The sequence below is a fragment of the Acipenser ruthenus genome, chromosome 5 (assembly GCF_902713425.1).
Source record: "Acipenser ruthenus chromosome 5, fAciRut3.2 maternal haplotype, whole genome shotgun sequence".
NCBI lineage: Eukaryota > Metazoa > Chordata > Actinopteri > Acipenseriformes > Acipenseridae > Acipenser > Acipenser ruthenus.
In genome coordinates this window covers 64,208,529-64,222,985 of record NC_081193.1, presented here as the reverse complement: position 1 = coordinate 64,222,985, position 14,457 = coordinate 64,208,529, and the positions used below count along the sequence as shown (strand labels likewise).

The window sequence follows — 14,457 nt, the reverse complement described above, 5'->3', positions numbered from 1 at the left end:
CTGGCTTTTACCATGGCAATGGAAGTAATCATTAGGGCATCAAAATGGGTAGTAGGAGGAGAGCGCTTGGCTTCTGGAATGCGACTACCACCAATTCGAGCATACATGGATGACATGACAACCATGACTACAACAGTAGCCTGCACTAATCGATTATTGGGCAAATTAACCAATAACATTGAATGGGCACGAATGCAATTCAAGCCCACTAAATCAAGGAGCATCTCTATAATTAAAGGCAAAGTAGTAGATAAAACATTCTTCATTAATGGTGAGGCAATACCAACAGTGTCTGAGAAGCCAGTGAAGAGTCTTGGGAGATGGTACGACGGGGATCTAAAGGACACAGTTCGTGTGGGAGAAGTTAGACAACAAGCAGTGGAAGGGTTGAAGAGCATAGACAGCTGCGCTCTACCAGGTAAACTAAAACTCTGGTGCTTTCAGTTTGGTCTACTGCCGAGGTTGCTGTGGCCACTGACTGTGTACGAGGTTTCTTTGACAACAGTAGAGAAGCTGGAAGCTTTAATCAGTTCATACATCAGGAAATGGTTGGGAGTTCCACGCTGCCTCAGCAGAGTGGGACTTTATGGTAAAGGAATACTGCAGCTACCAGTCTCTGCTCTAACCGAGGAGTTTAAGTGCGCCAAGGTCAGACTGGAAATGACATTAGTAGAGTCACGCGATAAATGCGTAAGGGAGGCAGCACCTGTGTTGAAAACTGGAAGAAAGTGGGCGGCAAAGAAAGCTGTGGAAGATGCAAAGGCTGCCCTTCGAATTGGTGATATCATGGGGCAAGTTCAGCATGGAAGAGGGGGTCTTGGTTTCAGTTCAACTCCTCCTACATGGCACAAGGCGGCCCCAGCTCAAAGGAGGAAGATGGTAGTCAACGAGGTGCAAAAGCAGGAGGAGAGGATGAGGTGTATAAAGGCCATTTCCCAGGCCAAACAGGGAGAATGGATGAGATGGGAGAGTGTGGAACAACGCAAGATTGGCTGGCAAGACCTATGGTCAATGGAACAGAGCAGGATCAGTTTCCTCATCAGGTCAACATATGATGTTCTCCCATCACCACAGAACCTAAACCTCTGGGTAGGAGAGGATCCCTCATGTCCTTTGTGTTCATCACCTGCAACATTAAGGCACATTTTGACAGGATGTAAGGTGGCTCTTAGCCAAGGACGGTTTACTTGGCGCCATGACCAGGTGCTGCGATGTTTGGCCTTAGCATTGGAAGACAAGCGTAACATGACCAATAAGTTGCCACCTGTTCCATCAAAACATTACACACAAAAGACAACATTCCTCCGCCCAGGAGAGCAACCACCAAGAAAAGGTGTTAAAACCAATCCTCGCCCAGGACAACTGGAAGCTGCTAGAGACTGGAAAATGCTGGCAGATGTTGGTCAACGGCTTATTTTTCCACCTGAGATTGCCACCACTAACCTTCGACCAGATATTGTCTTGTGGTCTGGATCAGCACGCCTTGTTCACCTGGTAGAGTTAACAGTGCCATGGGAGGATGCTGTAGATGAGGCGTATGAGAGGAAGAAACTGCGGTATGCTCAACTAGCCACTGAAGCGGAACAGCGAGGATGGAGAGTTCGGGTTTACCCAGTGGAAGTGGGTTGTCGAGGATTTGTGGCACACTCTACAACCCGGTTTCTCAGAGACGTCGGATTCAGTGGCCAAGAGTTGCGTCGCACAGTGAAGAACTTATCTGAAGCAGCAGAGAGGAGCAGCAACTGGCTGTGGTTGAGACGGAAAGATTCTGGCTGGGGACAGGTAAGTAAGCTGGGCTGAGTTGAGTGGGGGACGGAGGGGGGTGATGCTGGGACGCCAGAATCACCGTCGAGCCCTCTTGAGGTGTCGTGGGCTAGTCGACGAAACACTGAGGATGGAAGGTGCCCACTTGAAAACCCCAGAGATGTACCCTACTTAGCTCAATCCAGACGGTTGTCATGCTGATGCGCTGGGGAGGCCGCACTTTGGTTGATCCCCGGAGCCAGCATCGCAGCCGTTGTGTGTGCTGATGCGCCAGGGAGGCAAAATAAGCTGATCCCTGGAGCCAGCATTACACTTCAGCCATTAACACCAGACAGAAGGATATCTACATCATCATATGGAAGGAAACGTAAATGGAGGGAGACACATATGGATCACATTAGTTTACTGTAAAGCTACGTCTTAGTTGGTGCTTATCTTGGCGAGAGCCGAGTTCAAATCAGCATGAAGTTTTAACATCTACTCTCGTGTAATGGAAATCGGATCAAAGCACTGTTTCAAATCATGTCAGTAAATAGGGGAAGCAGCTGGTTGGTTAGGGCAGGAAAAAAGCCATTGAAATAATTGGGACAATTTCACCTTCCAGGTGAAAATACCCAGCAAGATAACAGTAACTGAAAGCCTGGTTTGCAAACACAGATTTTACTAACATATATCATGTTTTAAAATTAAAAACACAGCTGGACATTTGAAACCTATGTAACAATCGGAAGTGTTATTAAAAATATCAGAATTTTGAGACATTATCTTGTTGGTTGATATTTTCCATGGTACTATCTAGTTTACTAGTTTACCACGCTGTTTTTTTCGTGCAGTTTTGCCATGCGTTCCCACAGTTATACTGTGCATTTACCATCATTTACCCTGATTTGCCATGTTTATTAATATGCTTTACCATACCTCGCTGTTCTTTACAATGCTTATCTATACTTTCACTTTGCTTTATTACACTTTGCTATGCTTTTACCATGGGTAAATCCAAAGCTCTGATGTTGTGCTCATAGACATGGCAGGGGATGTACAAACTAACATACTTGTTTTTGCTTTTTTGTGGTAAAAGCTAAATGACTGCAGTGTATTAAAGCATATTGCAGTGAGGCAGTGGTTCAGTGTTGTTTTTTGCCCCTCAGGTGATCACCTCCATAGGCCAGCTGGTGGAAGTGTGCTCCCCACAGATCCAGTCTGGCTGGAGGCCTCTCTTCAGTGCACTGAGGACAGTGCATAGTAATAAGACCGATGTCAAAGACTACCTGGTTGGCGAATATTCCATGGGTAATAAACTCAAAACGAGGCGGCTATCATCTTCATCTCTGCTCATTGTTCGTAGTACAGTACATTAGGAAGCACAGGATTATGTATTGTTAAAGCGGTTATAGTTTCCTGGTTAAAGACTCCTATATGAAGGTGGTGTTCTTGGGGCATTTCCCATAAAATGATTGTTAGGTGGAGGAGTAGCTTACTGTTCCATGGATGCATAATAGTTGCTTGAGTGCTTTGCTCGAAAGTAGAACCCTGCTTTACTGTGCTTTTACTTATGTTCACAAATAGACTTCATAACATTCACAATTTGTGTTTCAAATTTTATTTTATAATCTTTAATCTGTATACCAGTTGGTGCTGTGTGTTCAGTTTTACATTTCTATATACCAATGAAGAAACAATGTGTGAGAGCAGCCACGTAACTAACAGTTTCAAATCATAATACACATAAACATACAGGTTTACTTCATTCATTTTATGGAAGTGAGACTGAATACACAGTGTTGATTGGGTTAGATTATTGAATATATTCCCTCAGAATGAGTCATTTAATGAAGAATAAATACAGTGCTTATTTCATGGCTAGACCATGTTGACTGAATTGTACTGTAAATGTACCCTTCACTAATTCACTTTGCCAATGTTAGTTACCCTTCAACAGCCATAAACATGATGTCTTGTTACAGAACTGGTCATTAAAACCCTTATTTTTCTTTTCTTTTTGTTTTCCAGGAAAATGCCAAGCTCCTGTGTTTGATGTCTTTGAAGCGTTTATCAGTACCGACAATATTCAAGTTTTTGCCAATGCTGCCACCGATTACATTATGTGCCTTATGAAGTTTGTCAAGGGGCTAGGTAAGTTGCTTTGTTGATTTTCAGGAGGCCCTGAAAGTGAGCCCATGGTCTCCAGGTCTTTTTAAGTAAAAAAAACAAATAAAACATGAGTTTAGGCAATGTGAATATAATGTATGGAGAGAAGAGCTTACAAATGAAGGACCCTGTTAGTGTTGGGCTACCATGAGAGAGCAGGACTGCACCAATTTGGCATAAGCCTGAAAGGTGTTTAAATTGTTCTGCGAGGAGTTACGTAAGGGGTTCTGTTTTTATCCATGTAATAAAAGTGTTTGTCTAATTTGTCCAGTGACTTAAGAATCACCATGTATATTACATAATGTATGTTAGAGGTGCCATTTGAGTACCTCAGCAGGGAGGACACCCCAATTACACCAAAGTACATATTGGAGGTTTTCTCGAAATTTGTATCCAAAGTGGTATGAACTGTGGGGTCATTGCAAAGCAGAGCTGTTTAGTTGGATTGGTCTACACCAAATAACTCCTCTTAGCAGCTTTAAAACGTATATCTGTGTTGAATAATAGTATTGACACATACACTCTGCACTCCACTTTGTGGATGTAGTTGAAGTGCACTATAGGGTCCTTTTCACAAACCTTTAACTAATGAGTTATTTGAAGTCTATTTTGGTGTAATAAATATTATTTGTTATACAATGGACAAGGCCGTTTCAGCCAGTCGGAGCACAAGTCACCATTAATCTGCTATGCCGCAACAGAACAAACGCAACCAAAACCATGTAAATATAGTGCTATGTACGTGTAATTATAGACATGCAGTTATATTACAGCCCAGATGAAACCTGCAACCCAATTTTAATTAGATTCAATTTAAGTGCCATGGTTCAGTTCGAATTGCACATCTCAGCTTCATTTAATAAAGTTGCCTTCTTCAATTCTAGCAGACTACTGTACCTGTGCTGGACCAGCCACCACTGCATGGCATCAATGAAATAATGGAGCAGCATCAACTGGTTCCCCTTAAGTTTGTGTTCACTAATGCTGGCCACGTGTAAATATTCCCTATTCGCTGCTACTTGTTAATCCATATATATTCATACAACTATTAGACTTTTGTGGACTACAGCTTAGTGAATACCTAAGTTTGTTTAAGATAACCCATGATTTAAAGTTTTGTGTGAAGTATAATGCTACAATGTGCTCCCAGGAGAAGTGGACTGTAAGGAGATTGGAGACTGTGTTCATGGCTCCGGGTACAGTTCTACAGATTTGTGCCTTCCTGCCCTAGACTACTTAAGGAGGTGTTCACAGGTAGGTGTGAAGGAACAATAATAATCATACCAGTCCTGTAAACTGTCATCTAGAAATCGTTACATTCAATATAGTAAATACATGTCTGGAGCTAATTTATATAGGGCAATGCTTGCATGGTTGCCGTTGACAACCTTGTAAATATAATGTGGTGTTCCCTTTCAAGTACGAAATGTAACCATTACTGAATGGGTATTTTCCTCCTAAAGACCTGAATCCTGAATACTTTTTACCAAAGCTGCTCTTTGATCCTGTGACTCAGTCATTGCCCACCCCTGAGGGCACAAAAGGACTGCGCTCACAGACCTCTGCGCCATTTTTCCTTTCAAGACTGACCTGATCGGAGAGCCTTGTTCAGATAAGTAGATTGCTTGCAATTACAACCATAGTATCTCGATGCCAATTTGGTGACCAGCTATTTTAGCATCACCATTGCGAAGGCTGTTAGTTCATTTTAACAAGTAGACTTCCCTCAGTCTTGTGTTGGTACTGACTGAATGGTTTTGCCAGTGGCTTTTTACAGGTGGGCATCCCCGTACTTCGCCACCTGTGGTGACGGCGGCCTGGTGGACCCATACCGAACTGGTACCGAGGTCACCGACTCAGCGCCGAGGTCAACAACCTGCTCTGAACCTGTTTCCAAACTGTGACGAGGTTACCATACCGGTACCCGGTGCCGAACCAACCGGTAGCTGCGACCCAATACCGTCCGATTCCGAACCGGTACGACCTGGTTCCAACCCGGTACTGAAGCCACTGAACAGGTACCGACCCAGTGTTAAGTTCACCAAACTAGTACCAACCCAGTGCCGAGGTTACCGAACCGGTACCAAACCAGTCCCATTCGGGTCTTGACCAGCCCGGGTTGGTATATAAGCAGATAGAGGCAACAGCGGTACAACCTTATACTGTACATTGCATTGCTTGCTCCTTGCATCATGCCTTGATTCCCTTCTTGTGAGACGTGCAAGGCCAATCGGCCTAAGGAGGACAAGCACGACAGGTGCTCTTCCTGCCTGAGGCCAGAGCATACCAAGGAGGCACTGGTTAATCTCAGCTTCTGCAAATTGTGTGTCCCTTGCCCCAAGCGCACACTTGCGAAGAGGTTATCCCACAGCTCTAAGGAATGTTCTACGTGCCTTACTTCTGTTCAGCGCTCTTCCCCATCACCCTCTCTTTGCTGCGTCCTCATCCCATGGCTCTGTGCCAAGGGAGAGTAGGCGACGCACCTGGGAAGTTAGCTCAGCTAGGAAACCGTCCTTACGGTCTTCCTCATCCGTCTCAAGCTCTGCCTCTCCTTCCCCTCCCCTGCGGAAGAGGAAGAGGAGTCACCGTTCCAGGCAATCGGCAGACTCTGAAGAAATGGAAAAAACCTGGGCAGCTGTTTCACATCGGGGAACTATTCTTTCTGACTTGCTGCAGGAACACTCACCGTCACCTGCCCTGCCTGCCCCCTTGGGGCCCCACTGGGCTGTCAGCAACCCAGACTGGCCACACGAGGATGTATTATCCATCGCTGCCTCTGAGGAGGTGTACAAACAGGAGCTGACGCCTAGTGATGCCACAGACATCAGGGTGCTTTATTACCGTTCATACCGGTTATTGTCTAAAATTCAAGCACGTCCCCCTCCCTTTCGGAGCGTGACTACAACATCAGTCACGGACACACAAGACACCGCTGGAGAGTCTCAGGAGGGCAGCTCTGCTGCATAAACAGGCTATTCGCATGATAGACCCCCTCCAGTTGGAGGAAGGGTTCTACTCCAGGTACTTCCTAGTGCCCAAGCGGAATGGTGGCCTCAGACCGATCCTCGACCGGGTCAACCGGAGGAGTAGGTTCAAAATGTTGACAGTGCAACGGCTGTTGCCGTCAGTCAGGCCAGGTGACAGGTTCACCACGATGGACCTCAAAGACGCCTATTTCTACATCCCTATAAACCCAGCGCACAGGAAGTACCTGTGGTTCGCCTTTCAGGGAACTGCGTACGAGTTCCGTGACTTGCCTTTTGGCCTCTCCCTAGCTCCACGTGCCTACCCGAAGTGCATGAAAGCTATTTTGGCCGCATTGAGACTCAAAGACATCAGAGTTCTATCTGGCAGCTATATCAGCATGCCATGTCAAGATTGACTCTGTCTCCCCAGGAGCTCACTTCCTGGCAGGAACATTTTTGAAAGGTGCTCGGTGGCTTTGTCCACCTATGAAGGACATTGTCCCTCGCTGGAGGCTAAACATGGTGCGTAATGCACTCATCAAGCCTCCATTTTAACCCCTGCATTCAGCTGAGCTGAAATTGCTATCTTTTTAAAAGTGGCTTTCTTGCTTGCCATCACCTCACCAAAGCGGGTGAGTGAGATGCAGGCATTCTCTGTTACGAAAGCCTGCTTATTTATTACAAAGGTCAGGACAAAGGTCTCGCTCCATACCAATCCTGCTTTCTTGCTGAAGACTATCTCGGCTTTGCATATCAACCAGTCTGTGGAATTGGAGGCTTTCCAGCCACCTCCTTTCCAGTCTGACAGGGAGCGACAGTTCCATACGCTCTGCCCAGTTCGGGCCCTGGCGTATTATGTTGACAGGACAAAAAGTTGGAGGCAGTCTGAACAATTATTTGTCTGCTATGGGGGAAAAAGTCCTGTGGTCAAGCCTAAGCAGCGACTGTCCTAGTGGACCGCAGATACAGTCATAACGGTCTATGAGCTGGCAAACTTACCCCTTCAGAAAAGCTCACTGCCCATTCAACTAGGGGCCTTACAGCTTCGTGGGCTTTATTCCAGGGTGCATCTGTCAAGGACATATGCAATGCAGCGGTGAGGGCTACTCCCCATACCTTCACTAGGTTCTACAGGCTAATGTCGTGGATCCTCAAGACCCTGATTTTGGAACTAGAGTGTTAAGGACAGCTTCCCAGTCGACCCTTACAACACAAGTATAGATGTGACTTTCTCCCTCAGTTTTTCACCCCAGTTACGTGTTACTGGGGTTCCGTATGGTACAACACAGGGCAGCCTCTTGGCTTAGCCTTGTAGCATTCCACTCGTTGCCCTTGCGATGGCTTTGGTACACTCACCCATACAGTAATGGTTAAATTTCGTACTTTAACATTTTTCAGTATACAAATAATGAAAGCTTTTGAGTATAATATCAATAATTGTCTTGGCGTTACAAAAGTCATCCTGTGTTGGAATGCCGGGATGACAGCTTAAAGGGATACTTTCATACACGTTTGTGTTAAGGTTGTTTCTTCATTGTTTCTGAATATATCGTTATTTGTCACGATTTCTTACTACGACAGAAAACAATTCTGAATAGAGAATTATACTTAACACACATAAAGGATATCAAACGGGGAAAGAAATTAAATATAAGAAAATATAGAAGATATGAAGTACAGTATTCCGTAAGGCTGGTGTGCTTGATGTTCCCTCAAGCTCATAATTTCAGTAAATGTAATATCTCTCACTGGCTTGTCTTTATCTTTTCAGCAACTCTGCTCCACCTGCCCACGTTTCTTATCCCCTCTATTGTATAAGGTTAATTCTGTTAAAATTCTCTCTTTTGTAGTTGCTTGCCAAAATCTACAAAATGCCTTCTAAGCCTATTTTCCTCAGTGCGCGATTGGCCAGCTTGCCTATGAAAGTGCAGGAGAGATCCACCAGCAGTGAAGACGGTGTCGAATCCATTCTGGCAGAGTTTGATGATGACACTGGTAAGTGATCACAGATTCAGTCAGGACAGCAATAATACAATATATATTCAACCAATCACATCACATCTTTTTCAGTACCCAGAACAAAGTTATTACGCAACTACAAAATGGCCATACAGTATATGTCATAATAACAGTGAAAAGTTTAGTTTGGTTGTAACATTGTACAACCAAACTAAACTGAGAACTAAACAAACAAACTAAAAATGTTATCATATAAAATGGTGAAGTATGTTTACTAACATAATAGACTATATCTTTGGAGAGTAACACATATTTTCAAGTACTCACGTGCTATAACTCACCCTTATTTTATTATACCAACAAAAAACATATTTTAATTATTATTATTTATTTCTTAGCAGACACCCTTATCCTTTGCCTCAGAAAAAATATGTAATTGACATCAATCGGTTGACATGTGATCTGGGATGCATATCAACTGTGTTAAACCTGTGTTTCATTGTGAAGAACTTGAGAATACATGCATCCATTGGATCCTATGAATTTTATACATAATTTATCAGATTAAAAATCTAAATTTATAGTGTTTTAGTGGCTTGATTTTTGTGGTGGTTTGTTTTTGTTTTTCCAGGACTGATCCAAGTCTGGATACTGTTACTGGAGCAGCTCACAGCAGCTGTCTCCAACTGCCCTCGTCAGCACCAACCCCCAACGCTGGATTTGCTCTTTGAGCTTCTGAGAGAAGTCACTAAAACACCAGGTACATTCCTGCCCTCATGCTTCTATTATTCAATTCATCATTCGGTATTGTAAGTGGACGTGCCAATTGGTTAATACTGTATAGCAGAGAGGATGTTTGACTATATTGATGGTTGAGGAAAATTTACTTGATGAATTGTGAAATAATATCAATAAATAAAATACATGGTAAAACCTTTCTCTGATGCGTTATAGCTTGTTGATCTAGTTGTGTCTATTTAAGTACATCACATGCATTTAAACATAAATAACAGTAGCACTTTCAGATCAAGTAAAAAGAATGAGTGGAAATGGTAGAAGTGCTAAACGAGTAAGAAGGTGTAGAAGTATAGCTCAGACGGTAAAAATGACTAGGTCATATTAAGCTATTGCTACTGTGTGAATGTATTTGCTTTTCTGTAGCCGCTTCAAGGTAGCCAACTGGTAGGGTTCCTTCATAATTTAACTGTACATATCTGCATAGTGTTTTAAAAACATTTAAAAAATAATTTTATTTTTATTTTTTTAATAAAGAATAATAATAAAGTAATTTATAAACTGTCACAGAAACCCGAGATAGAATTGTTTTCCTGTAACTCACTGAAGAGGTCCATCTATTATTTTTTATAATACATGGATACCCTTGTGATGCTAATATTAACCCTTTGCGGTCCATTTATTCAGCGCGTCAGGTCCAATTTATTTTCACACGCGCAGTTTATTTTAGACGCGCTGTTTAAAAGCATTTTTTTCACAGTAAAACAGGTTTAAAAGGCATTGCATATCAACAGGACACTCAGTACTGCATCTCCAGCCCCGCCCCACCCCTTGTTCGCTGTATGTTTCACATACCTCTTCATAGTAGTGCATACCGATAAATCATCTCCTGATCACTTGTTTTATCACCAAACTCCTCAATAATGCAATCCAAGTCATTATTTTATTGCTGTAACATCTGAAAAAGCTCTGCAAATGTCCATGATATTCTTTGAGTGCTGGATGCAGAAGCAGCTATCTTGTTTGTTTATGGCCGTGTTATCTCTGTGGTGCCGGGGCTATGTGTATTGCTGAGATCCACCCCTTTTTTTTTTCGGCTTCCCTCGGCTCCTATCGGTCTCACTCGGCCATTGAATAGTTTTCTCAGCTTTTTCCAGAGAAAAAACGACTAGAGACCTGTGCTTTATGTCTTTCTGATGATGTCGGACAGGGAAAATTGTAATGTCGGACCTGGTCCGACATAGGACTACAAAGGGTTAAAGAAGACAAGGTTCAGCAGTACAGTTCGTTTTTTTTAAACATAGTGTTTCAGTGCTGTACAGACGTTCTATGTCGTTATCCGTTTTCTCATTTTATTGATTATTAATGAACATTTCTGTACTGTGGGTGTTGTCGAGTGATTGAAAACGAGACATTTTGTGTTTGAATTGAAAGTGATTGTCTCGAGGAGTCAAATGGGTCAAAGTTCAAGTGTATTTTGACTTGACATGGTTTTAATTAACGCAAGAACAGCAAAAGACCATACCCCGCTTGAGTAGTGAAGATTGCCTGGTTGCTATCAGCATGATTGAAGGCAGCCTGTTAGTGAGAGAAGTTGCCCGGAGAATGAGATGTTCTGCTTCGACAATCAACAGACTAGTCCAGAGAAACCAGCTCTGTGAGGGACAGGCTATGTCCTTGAAGGCAGAGGGTCACCACACCGGCCCAGGACCGTCGCATCCAACTGATCCATCTGCGTAATCGTTTTCAGACTGCAGTGGCTACAGCACGACAAATTCCAGGAAGAAATAACCTGCGCATCAGCAGAATGACTGTAGCTGCATGAAAATTATTTGCATGCTCGGAGGCCATTCAGTGGTAACATGTCGACCAACTGAGAGACAAAATCTCCGTCTTCTGTGGGCCAGAGAACATGTTTTATTTACCGATGATTGCCGTTTTGCCCTTGACAGACCTGGCGGAAGACGACGTGTTTGGGGACGTCGTGGTGAGCATTATGCTGACTGCTGCATTGTTCAAGCCAACTGGTGGGGCGATGGAAGTGTGATGATGTGGGGAGGAATATCCTTTAACACAAGAACGCCTTTGGTGCAGATTGAGGGCGAAGTTCTTGACGCAACAGTTTTTCCGTTCCTGCAAGCCAATCCGGAAGTGTCGATTTTCCAGCAGGACAATGCAAGACCACACAATGCTAGGATTACAATTGCACAACTTCAAGAAAACAATGTCAAGGTCTTGCCGTGGCCAGCTTTTTATCCTGACCTGAGTCCAATAGAACATCTGTGAGACCAAATCGCCAGTGCCATCCACAGGAGACAACCGCGACCACCCAACCTTCGTCAGCTGGCTGCAGCTGCACAGGAAGAGTGGCAGAACATCCCACAGCAGTCTGTCCAGAGGCTGATCAGGTCTATGCGTCAGCGCTGCCAGGATTGTGTTAATGTTCAGGGAGGTCATACCAAATAGTAACTTTTGTAATGTTTTTATTTTGACAGTGTGTCACATTTCATACTGAAAATTTATGATTCTTTGATCTGTATTTTTGTTCACATTTTCTGTGATTTTTTTTGTTTGTTTGATATCTATGTTTTAAAATATTTAATTAAATCCATTAGACTTGAGTGCATCAGTATGTGCGTGTGTGTGTGTGTGTGTGTGTGTGTGTGTATATATATGTGTGTATATATATATATATATATATATATACACACACAGTGCCTTGCAAAAGTATTCAGACCCCTGACCAATTCTCTCATATTACTGAATTACAAATGGTACATTGAAATTTCGTTCTGTTTGATATTTTATTTTAAAACACTGAAACTCAAAATCAATTATTGTAAGGTGACATTGGTTTTATGTTGGGAAATAGTTTTAAGAAAAATAAAAAACTGAAATATCTTGCTTGCATAAGTATTCAACCCCCACACATTAATATTTGGTAGAGCCACCTTTCGCTGCAATAACAGCTTTAAGTCTTTTGGGGTAAGTATGTACCAGCTTTGCACACAGTGTCGGAGTGATTTTGGCCCATTCTTCTTGGTAGATTTGCTCCAGGTTGTTCAGGTTGGCTGGACGACGCTTGTGGACCGCAATTTTCAAATAGTGTCACAGATTCTCAATGGGATTGAGATCAGGACTTTGACTGGGCCACTGTAGGACATTCACCTTTTTGTTCTTCAGCCATGTTGCTTTGGCCTTGTGCTTGGGCTCATTGTCCTGCTGAAAGGTGAATTTCCTCCCAAGCTTCAGTTTTTTAGCGGACTGAAGCAGGTTCTCTTGCAGTATTTCCCTGTATTTTGCTCCATCCATTTTATGTAATTAAAGTAGTCTATAAATGTATGTGGAAAATGTGGGAACATGGGGGGTTACACTACAATACATAAAAAAATGGTATGATCCTTAGGCCTATATGAATGTAAAAATACATACAAGGTTCCTGAGCAGCTTCATTCACTGGCAGTTCTATAGGCGGATTTCCAGGCTGAACATATCTTCCGGTCCCTATACCCTGCCTCTGCTCCGAGAAGCCAGTGACTGCTGGTCTGCAGCTGCGGTAGAAGTGCCAGGCACAGAATCTGCTTAACACACACACATTGTAATGAAACATGGATGTCTTGTAATATTATAAACATTCAAATAAAAGTATTTTTTTTAAAGCGATACAGTACATTTATGCTGTTTATTAACTATATCCATTACCTATTGCATAATATGCCAATTGATGCTAACAATTCATTCCAGTTCTGTGCGGTGGAAGAAGATGTGGAGCGCTTTTGTTCCTGGGACATCTTAAAAGAATTATAGAAAGAAAATACTACTAATAATAATAATAATAATAATAATTAATAATAATACGAGGCTAAATGTTCATTTAGTTGTGCTTAACAACATGCATTTATACAAACATTAATAATAGGCTATACAAGAGGTTTACATTTGCAGCGTCTTTTGCGTTCTTTCTTGTCTGTCTGTCTGTCTGTGTGTGTGTGTTTGTGTGTGTGTGTGTGTGTGTGTGTGTGTGGTTTGGTACGGTACGGTACGGCTTTGCTGAGGAATAACGTGAGATTCCGCCAGTTAAACGGGCTCTTGATTGCTGAAACCTCGTGAGCCATAAGCACGATTCTTGCTCCGATTTACATGGGTTTTTACAACAATTTTTATTGTGAGAAAGTGATTGACCTTGCCCTTAAAGTCACGCTGACCAAAGGATGTTTTGCTGTTTCACGATGTATTCGTGTGACATCACACAGTCATGACTGTAGAGTTGATTTTCATGTGCATGTAAATCCAGCCAATGTTGACAGGTATGCGGAACCCCCTTTCGCAGTCAGCATTGCTCGTTGCAAGAGTGACAGTTACCATGGCAATCACCCCTCTGTCATCATAAGTCACGTGAACGGGACCCGAGTGACTTCGAGTTCTTTTGCTTAAACACCAATAATAACCGGGCAACCAAGCAGCCAGGAGGCGGGAAAGGACTTAAAATACAAAAAAAATTATGTAGCCGAAATAATCGTTTTGATAAGTCGAAATATAAAAGTACCTTGACAAAATGTTTTACCGGTACACAGTACTGGTCCGTACCGGCTTACTTTCACCTCTGATTTTTTATATCTATATATAAATTGTGAAGAAGTGTTGCTTGTAATAATCAAACAAAACAGAAATTAATGAAATGAAAAACGCTATAGCGTGTGTTTATTTATAAACCAAACAGGATAAACAAAACAAGCAGCAGGGCAAGCTAAGCTTGTTCCGCTGTGAACACAAATAACCGTAACCAATCCAAACTCTTTGTCAATAACACAGTGCCACAGGGTCAGTTTACCGGAATACCTTTGTTTTTATGGAATCTCCTTCCTAACACATGCTAACACAGGGT

General features: G+C 42.7%; 1 protein-coding gene across 3 annotated transcripts in view; it reads left to right on the top strand.

The window, feature by feature from the left end:
• Positions 1 to 14,457, top strand: part of LOC117403239 (brefeldin A-inhibited guanine nucleotide-exchange protein 3-like) — a 102,690-nt gene that overhangs the window by 74,160 nt on the left and 14,073 nt on the right. For 2 of the 3 annotated variants that reach the window (XM_059024374.1, XM_059024376.1), the window contains 5 exons: positions 2,913 to 3,054; positions 3,775 to 3,897; positions 5,063 to 5,166; positions 8,729 to 8,873; positions 9,469 to 9,597. In XM_059024374.1, the coding sequence (XP_058880357.1) occupies positions 2,913 to 3,054; positions 3,775 to 3,897; positions 5,063 to 5,166; positions 8,729 to 8,873; positions 9,469 to 9,597 (643 nt within the window). The remainder of the gene's footprint in view (positions 1 to 2,912; positions 3,055 to 3,774; positions 3,898 to 5,062; positions 5,167 to 8,728; positions 8,874 to 9,468; positions 9,598 to 14,457) is intronic. The other variant, XM_059024375.1, reaches the window with a different exon arrangement.